Genomic DNA, 13,508 nt, shown 5'->3' with positions numbered 1-13,508 from the left:
TGCTCAACCTCACCCATGCTCTCTTCAAATTCAATGAGCTCGAGCCAGACACATGCATCCATATAGCTATCCTGCAGGTACTTTTCATAAATTTTTCTTATTCTCGCCTTGTCGCCCAACACCCGTTCCATACTCAAATATTCTTCGTATACATCCAAGTGTTGTGCGATCGCTTTTCCATAGTTCTTTCCCGCAGACTGCAACTATTCTTTTCTTACTAGAAATTTTGAATACTTAACAAATGATTTTGTCCGATATTCTCTGTTAATCATCCTTAGTAAGCATTTGAATATCTGTTCAGCACCAGATGAATCCTGTTTTTTCTCCAGCAGAGCCGCTTCACACAGCAGTTTACTGCAATGCGCATTATCATCTTCATCTGCAATCACTTTCCTCATTATTCTATATTTGTGCTTGAAGAATGAGCTACCAAAACTGTATTTACCTCTCTTGATGAATTGGAATGCGTCCTGAAGAAGCTTTCTTTGTTCAAGCACTTATATTACTTTTATAGTTGTAGTAGAGATAGTTTTATTGTTGTTAGCATAAAAAGTAAATGTTTTTGCCGACTGGATTACAAATCAATTTCTGAATATGTAAAACATAAATGACCAGGAGGCATTTAAAAATCAATAATATTATCGTACCTAGGAGCCTTCGATCCAAAAAATTACAGTACATCATATAAAAAAGATAACTCGGAAGCTGATTGGTCAATTCTGTGAAACAAAAAAATAACCTATTAGGAAAAATAAAATGTTTGTTTCATGCATCTGCACTGCATGAAGAGTCAAAAGTTGTTGTGCAGCTCATTCTTTCTGCCATACTCTCAGCCACTATTTACAAACAACTCAAAAATTACGTGATCACTGAATAGAAAATAATCCTTTAACTCTTACTATAAGATCAAAAACAAGTAAAGAGACATAATATGGCAAAGGAAGAAAATATCGTTTAATAAGCAGTTCAACTTTCTTTCGTTCAATAAATGGGATAGCACAGATAGTTTCTTCTGAGATATTTTTTTAGTGTGCCAAAGTATGCTGAGCAAGAGTAAAATGTAATATTAATATAAGCGAAAATTTCAAAGCATGAAAGCATAATTTCATAAAATTATATTGTCACTAGACGTACATGATATAAAGAGTTTTACAAAATCAAAGAAGAATTGCATAAATTCAAACTCAAGTAGCGTTTTAATAGTTGGCCATTCTTAAATAAATATCAGGACAATATTAGACTGATAAAATTAAACTTTTGAAATGATAATTGATAAGCCATAAACATATGACGGAAATCGATAAGTGGTCTAGGTAGTAAATACATATTTTAGGCATAATCAACGTATAGATGTTCCATATTAGTTTTTCAATACTCTCTTCATTTGCCAATGTAGGATAAAAACTTGTCACTTTATACAAAGCGAACATATTGAATGAAAAAGTCTTATTTGGCAAAACGAATATCATGCTAAAGTTGTTCACTAGCTTGTACACGTAAATCTATCATGACTCAATATTATTAATCATATAAATAATAATGCTGTAACGGTGTATAAGACATATATGCTCTTTAGAAATATAATATTTTATTTTACTGATGGTAATCTTAAAATAGACTATTAAAGGGAGCATACCAAGACCTTTCAACACGCATACTACGATATCATGATAAGAAAGTAAAGAGAGAATGTCATTTTTGAGATAAAAGTATAAATAGACACCTTATGAGTAAAACATGCTTATGTTATCAATATTGAACTTTTATATTCAATTTACGCAGCAATTGAAAATTGTTAGGCAACAGGAATCGATGGTAATAAAAAAAATAAGAGTTACGCCTAACGATGCATCAAATGATGATCCAAATTTTGCATGGAGCAGGAATCTGTATGAAAACTTGGAGGTCTTATCGTTCTATGATATGTACTCACACAAGATCCTTGAGATGATCTATACTATATTAAATGAATCTCGTGCTGCCGAACAATTACAAAATTGCAATTCAGGCTCTTGCAAATTTGTTAATTTCGTACGTAAAAATTACTCGCTAATGCCGGCGTACATGCGATGCTTAAATACCGAACAAATTGCGTACTATGTGTGTCTCACAGATAAATATATGGTATTGGATCTTTCAAGGTTGGCAGCAACCTTAGGAGGTGCACTAGAATTTCTTGCCCCCTTCGCTGCACATATCGTTGATTATGTCCATCCGAAGATGAAAATCCCAGAGTTGTCAGAAAAGTTGATCACCCTGAATTTTATTGATGATCGTATAATTTGTTATCCTGCTTCAAACTTTTATGATACGTTTAAAACTCATTTGTACAGAATAAGGCAAAATATATTGAGTATAAGATGCGTATTGGATGGTGTTATGAGGACGTTGAATGAATATGTTGATATACCTGCGATTTATGATGATGTAATTGAAGAAATAACAAATTATTTGAATGCCAATTACAAACAGATGTATGGTGAAGATCGAGAAAAGTGTTGGGACTAGTGTCGATCTGATAAACGGATTGGGAGGGGCTCAACACGATGTTGATGGTGGTTGGAAACGGTAAGAGAAAAGTAGCGTAAAAGACATTAAGCTTGACCGATGGAAAAATTACGGCACAAGGGGCACAAAAGGAAGTATTAATGTAAGTAAATGATGATAACGCGATTAAAAAGTTAATATTAAGAATTTTCAAGCTGTAACACTCATGTTCTAGAAAATTATAGACTAAGTTTTTGTTGCTTAATGTAGTCCCGGTTACTCACTTCCAATATCTTGCGAAATAATAACAAGAACAAAACTTATTCACCATTTCGGTTATACCTCAAAAAGTATTTTTCTACCCTTGCACGAAATTCTGCAAAATTTTTTGATGGACACCTTCGGCTCGTTGTACAAAACATCCACATTATCGAAAAAGAAGTTGGAACAACTGATCGATGCATTTCAGAGTCTTTCAAATACTCCTTTATTGATATACGGACCTACCGGTACCGGGAAATCGTTTCATATAAAGAGCATTGCGGTCGTGCTCGGAATACAACTGGATTATGTGATGGAACCTGATAAGTTTAACAGTAAGACACTTTTTAAAAAACATGTTACGTACATAGACACAGATGATATCAGAGATCTAAGAAATATACCAGCAAGTAATATTGTCATAGAGAGTCGGCGTATCAACAGTATCGGAAAAAATAGAAATGTGGTGCTGATAAAGTTTGGGAAGGTAAGTGTGATGAAGCTTAGGAAAATATTAAAGGAGCATACGGAATTTACAACAAGAAGAAAAAGATTGGAAAGGGACCCGTGTAAAGGCGGTGAATTTGAAAGCAAACAAAGCTTTAACGATATTACCGATGGAAGTATGATTTTAAATACATGTTGCAATGAATCTATGGTGTGTACCCAGATAACTACGCCAGTTCCTGTCAATACTCCTGTATCATTGGTATCCCATCCCAGGTTAGATCCCAATCTGTCCGCATTTCAGGGCAATATGCATCTATTTCCCTATGTTTTTTCAACAGCCAACATATTTTCATTTTCTCATACCAGCCAAATCACATTATTTCACTATTTAGGAAAAATATTTTATTCTAAGCCGTCCTACAACGATCACCATTATTTTGATAATAAGACGGTGATAAACTTTTTATTTGAGAATTATTTGCTTTTTTACAATTATGATGATGTATTTTGCGATGATCTTTCCCTCTTGTACGCACGTAAGCACTATGAGCCGATAATTCATATGGCATATGGTATAAAGAATAAACGGGCTGGCCAATTCACTTCCTTCAAATCGCCATGCCAGTCACCAATACATTTGCATCATGAGAACGAATACGAAGATTTGTCTTAAACATCTGGTTTATGCACAAAATTAAGCTTACTCGAAGAGCATCAGTGCATAATTGGAATATTATGTGCTCTCGATGCTTAATGCAATAGTTCCAGCAATTGAAGTGATGTAGTTGCCAAGCTGAAACATGTTCTAAGATCAAAACAAGAATTTCATTAACAACCGCCAAAGGTACTGCAATCCAAACAATACGCGCCATATATAACCGTTAAATCAATTTTTAATCTTTTTTCTTGCTTCTTTTTCCGTCGCCTAGTCTTCGTCCCATCCCAGTTGGACTGAACATTCTTTCAATTTTTATTTCCTTAATTCGTTCTACCATCTTTACGAACACCGCCGGCACCCCAAAGACATTTCTCCTCAAATAAACATATGCCAGTGCGTACACAAATCCGTAGTATACCTTGGAACGACCGCCATTAAGTACGTAATCAATCACCAAGGACACTATGCTGTACATCTTGGCAGACATTACCGTACCAAAAAAGTTTAGTCTGAAGTCATCAGATACAAGCTCACTAAAATATCTTATCAATGCAATAGGAATGCACTCCGAGAATGTGTTAATACCCTCAAGTTGGTTCCCTATCATCAGCGGCACAAACATTGTAAACATAAAGAAAACAAGCTCCATTTCTGTAGGCACATGATCGATGCAACATTTGAACTCCAATATTAGCATACTGAACTTGTAAATGAAGTAGAGCCTCATTAACAGTGCTAAACTTACACCAGTGACGAATACACCGGTGAACAATCGCCATAGCTCAAGCTTTCTAAGGTATGATTTGTCATAAACTAAATACATTACAAGCTTCGGCGACATGAAGCCGAGCAGAGGAACAACAGACGCACACAACAGAATCGCCAGTACAACAGGTGGAACATCCTTAATCTGAATCATGAGGGTAAAAAAACTAAATACTAAAACTCACATCAACCGTAGAAATTTTGAATCGTGAACCATCCTGTGCAACAAGCTAACTAGCAAAGAGGAATAAAGAACATGATGTGCCATATTAAAAACACATAGCCTAATATACGTGTGTGATAAAATAAAAGTAATCGTAACCAATCTTTTCCACTGAAATACACATTCAATATGAGTATTCGTGCTCATAAATATATTTTTTGAACATCGCATCATGTTCTTAGAGCAGTCTGTTGTTATTTTATTGGTTAACCACAAACCTGTCATAGCGCAGAGAACATCACTAATATTATCTATCATGTATTAAACAAAACAAGTATTTCAATAAACACACAAATAAAAGTTTGTGGTTCAATAATAACTTTAAGAATGGTACTAGCGTATCTTTTGGCAGTCCGTACGTACCCAGCAAAAATACGTATACAGCCACGTTTAGTAATAAATCGTGACTTGAACGATGAGAACATCAGTGTGCTATACTGCATACATCATATGCTGTACCACTGTATGAAACACTTGCAAAACTCAATTTCTAACCGTTCATACTGATCTAAAATTTTTTTCTTATTGTTCAAAAATATTTCATACAACGATTCGTTCAATCTGCTCCGGTATTCTTCGATTTCTATGATATACTTTTCATATAGTTCATATAGTGATGTTCTAACAAAATTCGCTACGCTTGAATTTACCATCTCTATCATCTCATTGTACATTTTTTCATATTTTCTTAATTTACTACAAATAGAATATTTGAGATGCGTTGGCAATCTTTTCACGAATGTTTTATTAGCAGCCGTTGGCAGAAAATATTTCCCGAAATCCTTAGATACAATACTTAGCATTTGACCTCCCAATAAATCGTTTTTATCGAACAACCTGTTCGTTTGATCGTAAACATTTCGGTACAATTTTTCCAAATACGTATTTACGATTGTTTCTATGTCTCTGTTGAACGTAAAAAACTCGTTAACTATTGCTATTATGTTCATTAACTTTCCATTGTTGTTTTCTATGTTTGTTTTAGTGGACCTTGATGTAAATTTGTAACCCTCGTTGCCGTGTGTGCCTACACTTTTATCAGGTCCTCGCATATTGGTATCACTTACCTCTCCTCCCCTGCACATCACATTTTTATTTCCAAGTATAGGCCTTGCATTCTTGATGCCGACACTTTCTTTCCTTTCTTCACACAGAGCACTTCTTATAACACCACCCATACATTCCTCCTTCCATTTTGCAACATTTGTTTTAAATTCCTTCGCCACTTCAGCTACATACGATCCAACAGCATTCTTCCACTCATTAACACCATTCCATAAGTTCAACTTGAGCAACGAACACTCCGTTTGATACCTGACCAGCAACTCTCTTGCAATCTCAACCTGTGCACAGTTCTCTATATACGCTACGTGATCTTCATCCACATGAAAATTGTTCACAGCCTTGCATAGTTTCGTTTTCAGATTGTAAATTCGTTGTTCCGCTGTTTTGATGCAATATAAAACACTTAAATGCAAAATGAACATGTGCACATCGTACTTTTCTTATTTATAGATTATATTAGTTGTGTTCTAGAACAAATATGCGATTTTGTTTTTTATATCCATTTATATGCATTAAAATGCACTGTTATCGTTTAATCTCTTCACTAAAAGCAGATTTCTTTACCGACATGTTACCTCCTACCATATCAAGTATTTTTAATGGATAAGCCGTACACGATTTGTGGACTTTAATGATCAGGCTGAGTAATCTGATCCCTTAATAGTTTACTATAACCATATTAAATCCGCCCAGGATAGTCAATCCCAGTCGTAATCACATCAAACACCAGATTGATCCTATTCTAGTTATTGCCTTTGAAAAGCGTATTTATTTATCCATTAATATACCATATCACTTAAAATGTCCATTTTAATTATTACAACATATTTTTTGGTTCAGGTCCAAGATATGATAAACAAGGTGCTTAGAAAGGCGCAGCTACGTATTACACAAAACGATATGTTAATTATACATTTGTGGTATACGCCATCAAATAATAATAAATACATGAGCTAGGGCATCATACCAGATTCGTGTCTATTCAGCATATACCACCACAATTATCGCACCAATACACGAAATAAAGCTTGCGCTTGGTTGCTCTTTAAACCATCAAACGCTAGGCAGACACCTTCTTGCGTGTAAAACGCAGGAATAATCGTAAACATTAGTAGTAGATTTCTGTCAAATCTCTGAAACATTTTCATTGATGGATATCGCATCACTTTCTTACAACAAAGGCAATTACTGATCTGGCGAGAATACCACATACATTTGTAAACTAATCTTGCCAATAGTATCTAAAATACTGCTTTGCACTAATCTTAACACTCAATCCACCAGCTGGTATTGATTTTTGTGAAATTTTATTATGCAACAATGAGATCCCTTTTCTCATGTAAATACGTTACTATTTATCTTCCCATATCTTAAAAACTGAAAAATACACTTTTCTGGTACAATAATTTTCGATGCAGCAACGGTTAATCCAGTAAGAGTAACTATTTCGTATGTATTGAGTCTTTAGTGGCCAAAATTGAGCACTTTTGAGAAATATCACTATTATTTAATGAGAGATCTTTATTTAACGTTAAAATGAGGCAGTATACACCCATAAAGATCAGGCAAAACAATTACGTTAACACTAACAGTTTTTATTTATTTCCCATCGTTATCGGTAACTTCAATAATTTTGTAATCGATCCTCTCTTCAGGTGCGCTGCTCTTCCTTTTCTTCTCCTCACCTTTCTTATCCTCATCCTTCATCGTATCCACCAGCTTGTCCATGGTCGTTACAATGTTGTAGATGTTGTTCAACGACTCGCTTGCACGCTGCCTTAGCTGGTCATACTCGGCCAACATCGCTTTTCTTCCTTCCTCTTTCTTGTTCTTGTTGAGCAGCATCGTTACCATAGGTGGCTTGTAACTGCTCTGTCCCATTACTTCATTGTTAAATGCCTTCTCCTCATCCTTATCATCTGATTCCTTCTTGTTCTCGTTGCCATTTTTGTCATCTCTTTTGTCTTTCGTGAAGATAGGCGCTATTTTATCGCTATCCTTGAATGTATCCCTTGTGTCATCATCTTTGTTCTTCTTGTCATCCTTTTTATCAAGGATACCAAAGCTTGGTTGCAGTATAACTCCGTCTGCATTCATCGGCTCATTTTTTTGCTCTTTTTTCCCATCTCGCTTTTTGCCAGCAAAAGCATATGTAAAGGTGAATAGTGCGGTTGTACTAATCAAATGCAGAATGTTCATTAACACCATCATTTCAATCCTTTTTTATACTTTGGTGTGAAACACAATTTGTGTTAGCTCGTGTTGTTTTGATCGTGATTCATGGTTTGACCGCAAGAGAAGAAACATCACTGTTAAGGAAAGGCACCAGCTCGCTTCACAAGAACAGCGTAGAAGTGGCTGTTACAGCAAAACTACCTTCTTAGACAAATATTGTGACCCAGTAATCGGTACACTGTACAACAAGCAATGGCGCGTTGCTGAAAATTGAAATGAATGTCTCAAAAATAGCGAAATTATACATTTATTGCTGGTATTTAACATGTACAAGTAACATAAATGCACTGGAGAAAATTTTTTGATTGATGGTGATCTTTTGGTTAAAAACAGTAAAATTTGGCGGAACTATCATTCAAATGCATACGAACAGACACAAATTTCATTTTATTAGTAATTAATTATATTTTCAAAACACAATTTTTACCAATTTAAAAACAAATATATTTAATTTATCACTTCACATGGTAACCTCATCCAAATAAACACATTTTTACCAATTTTTTGGCCATCCTCAGAAAGCACAGAACAGTTAGGTACCGGTGTTCGAGTAAAATAATATTTCAAAAATTGTTAGCAATAGCTAATTTTATATTATTGTGGAATATTGGAGAATTAAAATGTGTTGTAAATCATTTATACGCATGGTGGAGAATTGTTGGTATCTTGTGCTGCCAGATCACGTGCCGTAATGTACAAGAATGCAAAGAGACGTATTTACATGCGAGACGGAGCATTTGATACGAACGGTTTGTTCGGAAAATACGAGCGGAGAGGAGCAAAAATACAAACAATCTTGAAGTGCTACTTTCGATAAAAATGCTTAGAGAAGAATATTAATCAACAACATCATGGACTTACAGCATGTATGACCACTGAAGAGGTATTGCTGTCATAATGAGGGAACAGGGTTTTCGACATAATCATGTGTTGAAAGGTTTCTATGCAGCAGAAAAGGCACTTCCACATCACATATTTACATTTATCCGTGGAACTGTTAGAACAAACTAATTTTTGTACCACATTGTATTTTTGCAGATGTTGACGAAATGTCGTGTAAATAATTGGTGCATCGTTGGTGAGAGCGACGGAAAAAACATAAATTAAAAAATACTTGGATGTTAAACATGCTACCTAAACTTATTTTTAGTTCCAATTACTCAATATACTCAGTCAAGAACTAGATGCGCGCTCCGCAGTAGGTGATGTTAGACCACTACTATTAGTTACCGTAGGCTCTCCGTGTTATAACCTGTTTTGGAACTCGCATCATCTCCTGAAGTACTGTGAAACTGTTCTGCCAGATCTTTCTTTATATATGCATCAGTAAGGAAAGTACTTTCTTTGGCAAGCAAACACTTCTCAGAAAGCTCTTTAACTGCCTGAAAGTCGATTCCTATTTCAGCTTTGCAACCGCTCTTAACAATTTTCTGTTCATCAAAAACACAGAACTGATCATGGTAAAAAATCTTATACATCCCATAATTCTTAGAATTTCTTCTCTTTTATATTTTTAGTTTTGTTAAAGTGATCTATTCGATTCTATCAGAAGAACTTTCAACCATTTTAGCTGAGCGACAGAAATGAAGCGTTCTTTTCGCCGCATTTCAATTATACTTTATTAATTTGCGCTTATGAGAAAGTTTCCACGAACATAAATCGCTTTACACAACAAGTTTCATTCCAAGGCACCTTTTCAGTATAAGAACTTTCAATTTTGGTCACAGAACCAATTCGCTTAGTTTTTAGCAAATTGTTGATTACAAATCAATTGAACCAAACTGCTCTCATTCGGTATTATCACAGATACAAGAAGGCAAGAAACGTATCATATATGAATAGTAAAGGAAGTAATTGTTGTAACACCGTTGCAATAACACATCAATAATCTTTCGTCTCCTGCCGATGAATTGGTTACGCAATTGCTTTTTATTCTGTTGTGAGAAACAGAATCGATAACGTATCATTTTATACCTCACAATGTCTGAAAACGATGAGATGCTCCAAGAGAAAATCGTAAAAATTAACAAATTACGCACTCGTAAAATTAATACGAAATAACACCTTAGGTACCGACAAACATGCCTGTGATTGACATGTGATGCTATTAAATTTATCACAAGAATACTGAAATATTTTTTGGTGTTCTTTTATTTCGCAGCTGATCCATCCACTGATATGGTTGCGATGATGATCAATCACATGCTAGTTTTTTACAGGAAATGATTGACCAGATTCAATTTATTATGTATTGTCTATTTGAAGCTTCCCTGCCTTGTACTATAATTTTCCTTCCTGCCATGTGCTTCTTTGGAATTATCATCAATCCGTTCAAACATATGATCAAAGAGGACACATCTGTCCGGTATTTTATTGTAAATTGCGTTTATATCTGACACTTAAATGTTCTTACACCCAATCCTACAATGTACATTTCCATTCCTGCACACTGAGAACAGATCGCTATAAATGCACAAATTAGTTTAATTGTTACTCGCTTATCGGCTTAACTTATTCGTATCAGCATCATTAAATATTAATAATATGTTCAGTAGGATCAGTACAGACCTTCATTCTCATCAAAGACTTTGGAAAAGCTCTTTATATTCAGCTGGTAAAAGCCAATTCCTGGACAAATGAAATATATTGGTAGTATAAATATACTGCTAGGAAGCAAATTATTTCGGCTACAAAGAATGTTCTTAACAAACAGATCATACATAAGTAGGGCACATTGCTTTGAATCCAAAGTTGACTTTGTAGCATCATCAAAAAATACACTGGATCCAAAAATAGTTGGAAAGAAGACATCTTATAAAATGATGAATCTCTAATACAAACAACGAATAAAAGATTTCCCTACAATAATTATAACCCAAAACAAAAAGCTAATTTCATTATATCAGTTTCCATATTTTTATTTTATTTTTACAACGATATCCGAGTGGTTCGAATTTACACAAAAGCACTATTGTGATATATTCTATAAATGGTATATGTGAATTATCAACTGTTTATTTTACTAGCTGCATTATTTCTGTTTATAAAACAGAATAAAGTTTTTTAATCTATTAACTGATCTTTCAATTCTTTAACATGTCATGTTTTTTTACTTGCTTAAAATCTTTCAATAAGGGTTGATGAATCAATTTCTGTTGGTAATCATTTAATTTGAATGTTGTACGATAGTTGAGCGTTTCTGAGAAAAAACGAACTACAGAACAACCTGTAACTCTTTGTTTTGTGCAAAAATATAAATTTTTGATTTATTCCCGAACCGGTCAATCCGCCTTTGGACGTCATTTTTATATTAAAAAATGATGGTATAAAAATAGGACTAAATTAAGTGGTAATAAGCGTAGTAAGATATTTCGATTGGTTAATTAGGGATTTGAACGCAAAGTATTCTTTTTCTGAGCAAAAATCTTCGTTTAATTACGCTTTAAAATACACGGTAAGCTGAAAAAACTTACCAAAATAATGCTTAACGAAAAATATAAATGGTACGAAAGGATTAAAAATGTTACACTAGAAATGTGTTGTTATAAGTTAATTTTTTAAATTCGTACCCAAAATGAAGTATCCATGACGTGAGTCATTCCGATTACAGCTTAGTTGAGCAAATCGATATGAATGCTTTGAACTGGACACTTTATGAATACATTGACCCTAGTTTATCGATATATGTTCTCAAGTTCAGACTAGTAATCTGACCTGGTGTTGATTCTTCCTCTTGTAAGAGCTTCTTGAGCAAGTTTCCTAATGTGAATTATTGCTATAATGGTATGCTATAAGATGAAACAAGAGATATGCAACCCATAAAATGGTTATAATCGTTACTATCATATTATTATGTCATTTTGGCTTCGTTTTATCGTCTGATACACAGTGGTTTGGTACAAAACACTTGTATGAATTGGATGACAAGGTTCAATGGGACCGTTTTTACGTGAATAAACATCTATCGAGCTTAATTCTTAATATTAAGTACGCTACATATCCGTTTAACGACTCGTTTGGAAATGTATTGAATGCTTATGATAGCATCATAGAAATAATTGCGACACTAAGGGAAAATCGCGCACTAGAAAATATCCCAAATATTCTTTTCACAAAGTATAGGGAGATTGATATGGAATTTATGCAGCTTAAATACACAGGACTAGCGAATTACAGTGTATTAAGTGGACCTGAGTCCTCTATGATTTTTCTCACACCGCTCTACCAAAATATTCAGGAGGTTAAACGATATCATTACGAAATTATATCATGTTTAACCACTCTGTCAGGGCTAGAAACAAATAATTTACGACTCTACAGAACATTCATAACGTATTTGTTTGATTTGTCTAAGTTTATGAAGCTGTTTGTGATACGGAATAACGATAATTTCAGCCAATTTTTATTAGAAGAGGATTTAATAACGAGTGATTTCTTAAAAGAAATGGAAAAATGTTATAGAATCTGCAGATCGATGTCAGATTTTGCTTTTGAACAACATTTTCAACATTTTACTCCGTTCGTTCTTCCTGCTATAGCAGAATAGGAGGAAAAGTGAGAGTAAAAAGGATAGAAAAGCTACAGAACCAAGAAATAAAATAAAAATGTCTGCATCCAATATGATTAGCCGGTTCAAAGGTACGAAACGTGATTTGATTCTTATAAATACGTTTGATTTTAGTATATCATCAAATTTATCGGCAAGTTTAGATCATTCTTGTAATTAATTAATTTAGTTTTTAGCTCACAATATAACAAACACAGCATATTCGAACTGTGTGTTGGCCTTGTTCAATTAATACAAGACTTTGTTACAAATGAATGTTAGCGAAAGCATGCTATTACACTTTTCTAAAATGACGGGATGTTCAGTAGTCCTCTCAGAAATATGCACCTGATCTGTGAAAGATTTACCTCTATTGCACAGCGAGAGACAACTCTTATAAGCGCACAAAAGAATCAAAATACACCTAAATGACGATAAAATTCCTTAACACATCGTCATCACACTCTTTTGTTGCATTTCACGTCATAGCAGCCTTCATTTGCATCTTCATCTATAAATTTTTACATTAAATCTTAATAAATCAATAATTTACTGTTGTTCAATCTGTGTATTTATACCATTCCTTAATATTTTTTGAACTATATTATCTTCCTTTCATGGCTATGTAGCCATTATTGATCTTAAATAGGGATAGAATCGGTAAAAACATAACTAGTTCATAGTTAAGTAACAAGTATGGTCAAATATGACACAGCTGCTCCTCTACTACTGAAGAAGGAATCTTTTTACCGTAATACCACATCCATTTTAAGTATACGTTTGCATTTGTGCAACTCTAACGAATTTTACAAACGGAA

At 34.1% G+C, this 13,508-nt stretch overlaps 6 protein-coding genes across 6 annotated transcripts; 3 read left to right on the top strand and 3 right to left on the bottom strand.

Moving 5' to 3' along the window:
* Positions 1-1,737: 1,737 nt before the first annotated feature.
* VCUG_00992 (uncharacterized protein) lies at positions 1,738-2,508 on the top strand (the record flags this gene model as incomplete). The annotated part of the gene is made up of 1 exon (XM_008075821.1): positions 1,738-2,508. One exon carries the CDS (start codon positions 1,738-1,740, stop codon positions 2,506-2,508), a length of 771 nt encoding a protein of 256 aa, XP_008074012.1.
* Positions 2,509-2,863: 355 nt separating this feature from the next.
* VCUG_00991 (uncharacterized protein) lies at positions 2,864-4,082 on the top strand. Its single transcript, XM_008075820.1, has one exon. The coding sequence runs from the start codon at positions 2,879-2,881 to the stop codon at positions 3,869-3,871; it is 993 nt and encodes a 330-aa protein (XP_008074011.1). The 5' UTR covers positions 2,864-2,878; the 3' UTR covers positions 3,872-4,082.
* Positions 4,076-4,775, bottom strand: VCUG_00990 (uncharacterized protein; the record flags this gene model as incomplete). The annotated part of the gene is made up of 1 exon (XM_008075819.1): positions 4,076-4,775. The coding sequence occupies one exon, from the start codon at positions 4,773-4,775 to the stop codon at positions 4,092-4,094; it is 684 nt and encodes a 227-aa protein (XP_008074010.1). The 3' UTR covers positions 4,076-4,091.
* A 515-nt stretch (positions 4,776-5,290) lies between these two features.
* On the bottom strand, positions 5,291-6,331 carry VCUG_00989 (uncharacterized protein; the record flags this gene model as incomplete). Its single annotated transcript, XM_008075818.1, has 1 exon — positions 5,291-6,331. The coding sequence occupies one exon, from the start codon at positions 6,329-6,331 to the stop codon at positions 5,291-5,293; it is 1,041 nt and encodes a 346-aa protein (XP_008074009.1).
* A 1,152-nt stretch (positions 6,332-7,483) lies between these two features.
* Positions 7,484-8,145, bottom strand: VCUG_00988 (uncharacterized protein). The gene has a single exon (XM_008075780.1). The coding sequence runs from the start codon at positions 8,118-8,120 to the stop codon at positions 7,509-7,511; it is 612 nt and encodes a 203-aa protein (XP_008073971.1). The 5' UTR covers positions 8,121-8,145; the 3' UTR covers positions 7,484-7,508.
* Positions 8,146-11,967: 3,822 nt separating this feature from the next.
* On the top strand, positions 11,968-12,748 carry VCUG_00987 (uncharacterized protein; the record flags this gene model as incomplete). Its single annotated transcript, XM_008075817.1, has 1 exon — positions 11,968-12,748. The coding sequence occupies one exon, from the start codon at positions 11,968-11,970 to the stop codon at positions 12,688-12,690; it is 723 nt and encodes a 240-aa protein (XP_008074008.1). The 3' UTR covers positions 12,691-12,748.
* Between the last annotated feature and the right edge of the window lie 760 nt (positions 12,749-13,508).

This window comes from Vavraia culicis, assembly GCF_000192795.1.
Source record: "Vavraia culicis subsp. floridensis unplaced genomic scaffold supercont1.13, whole genome shotgun sequence".
NCBI classification, from domain to species: domain Eukaryota; kingdom Fungi; phylum Microsporidia; family Pleistophoridae; genus Vavraia; species Vavraia culicis.
This window is presented reverse-complemented; position numbering and strand designations above follow the sequence as displayed.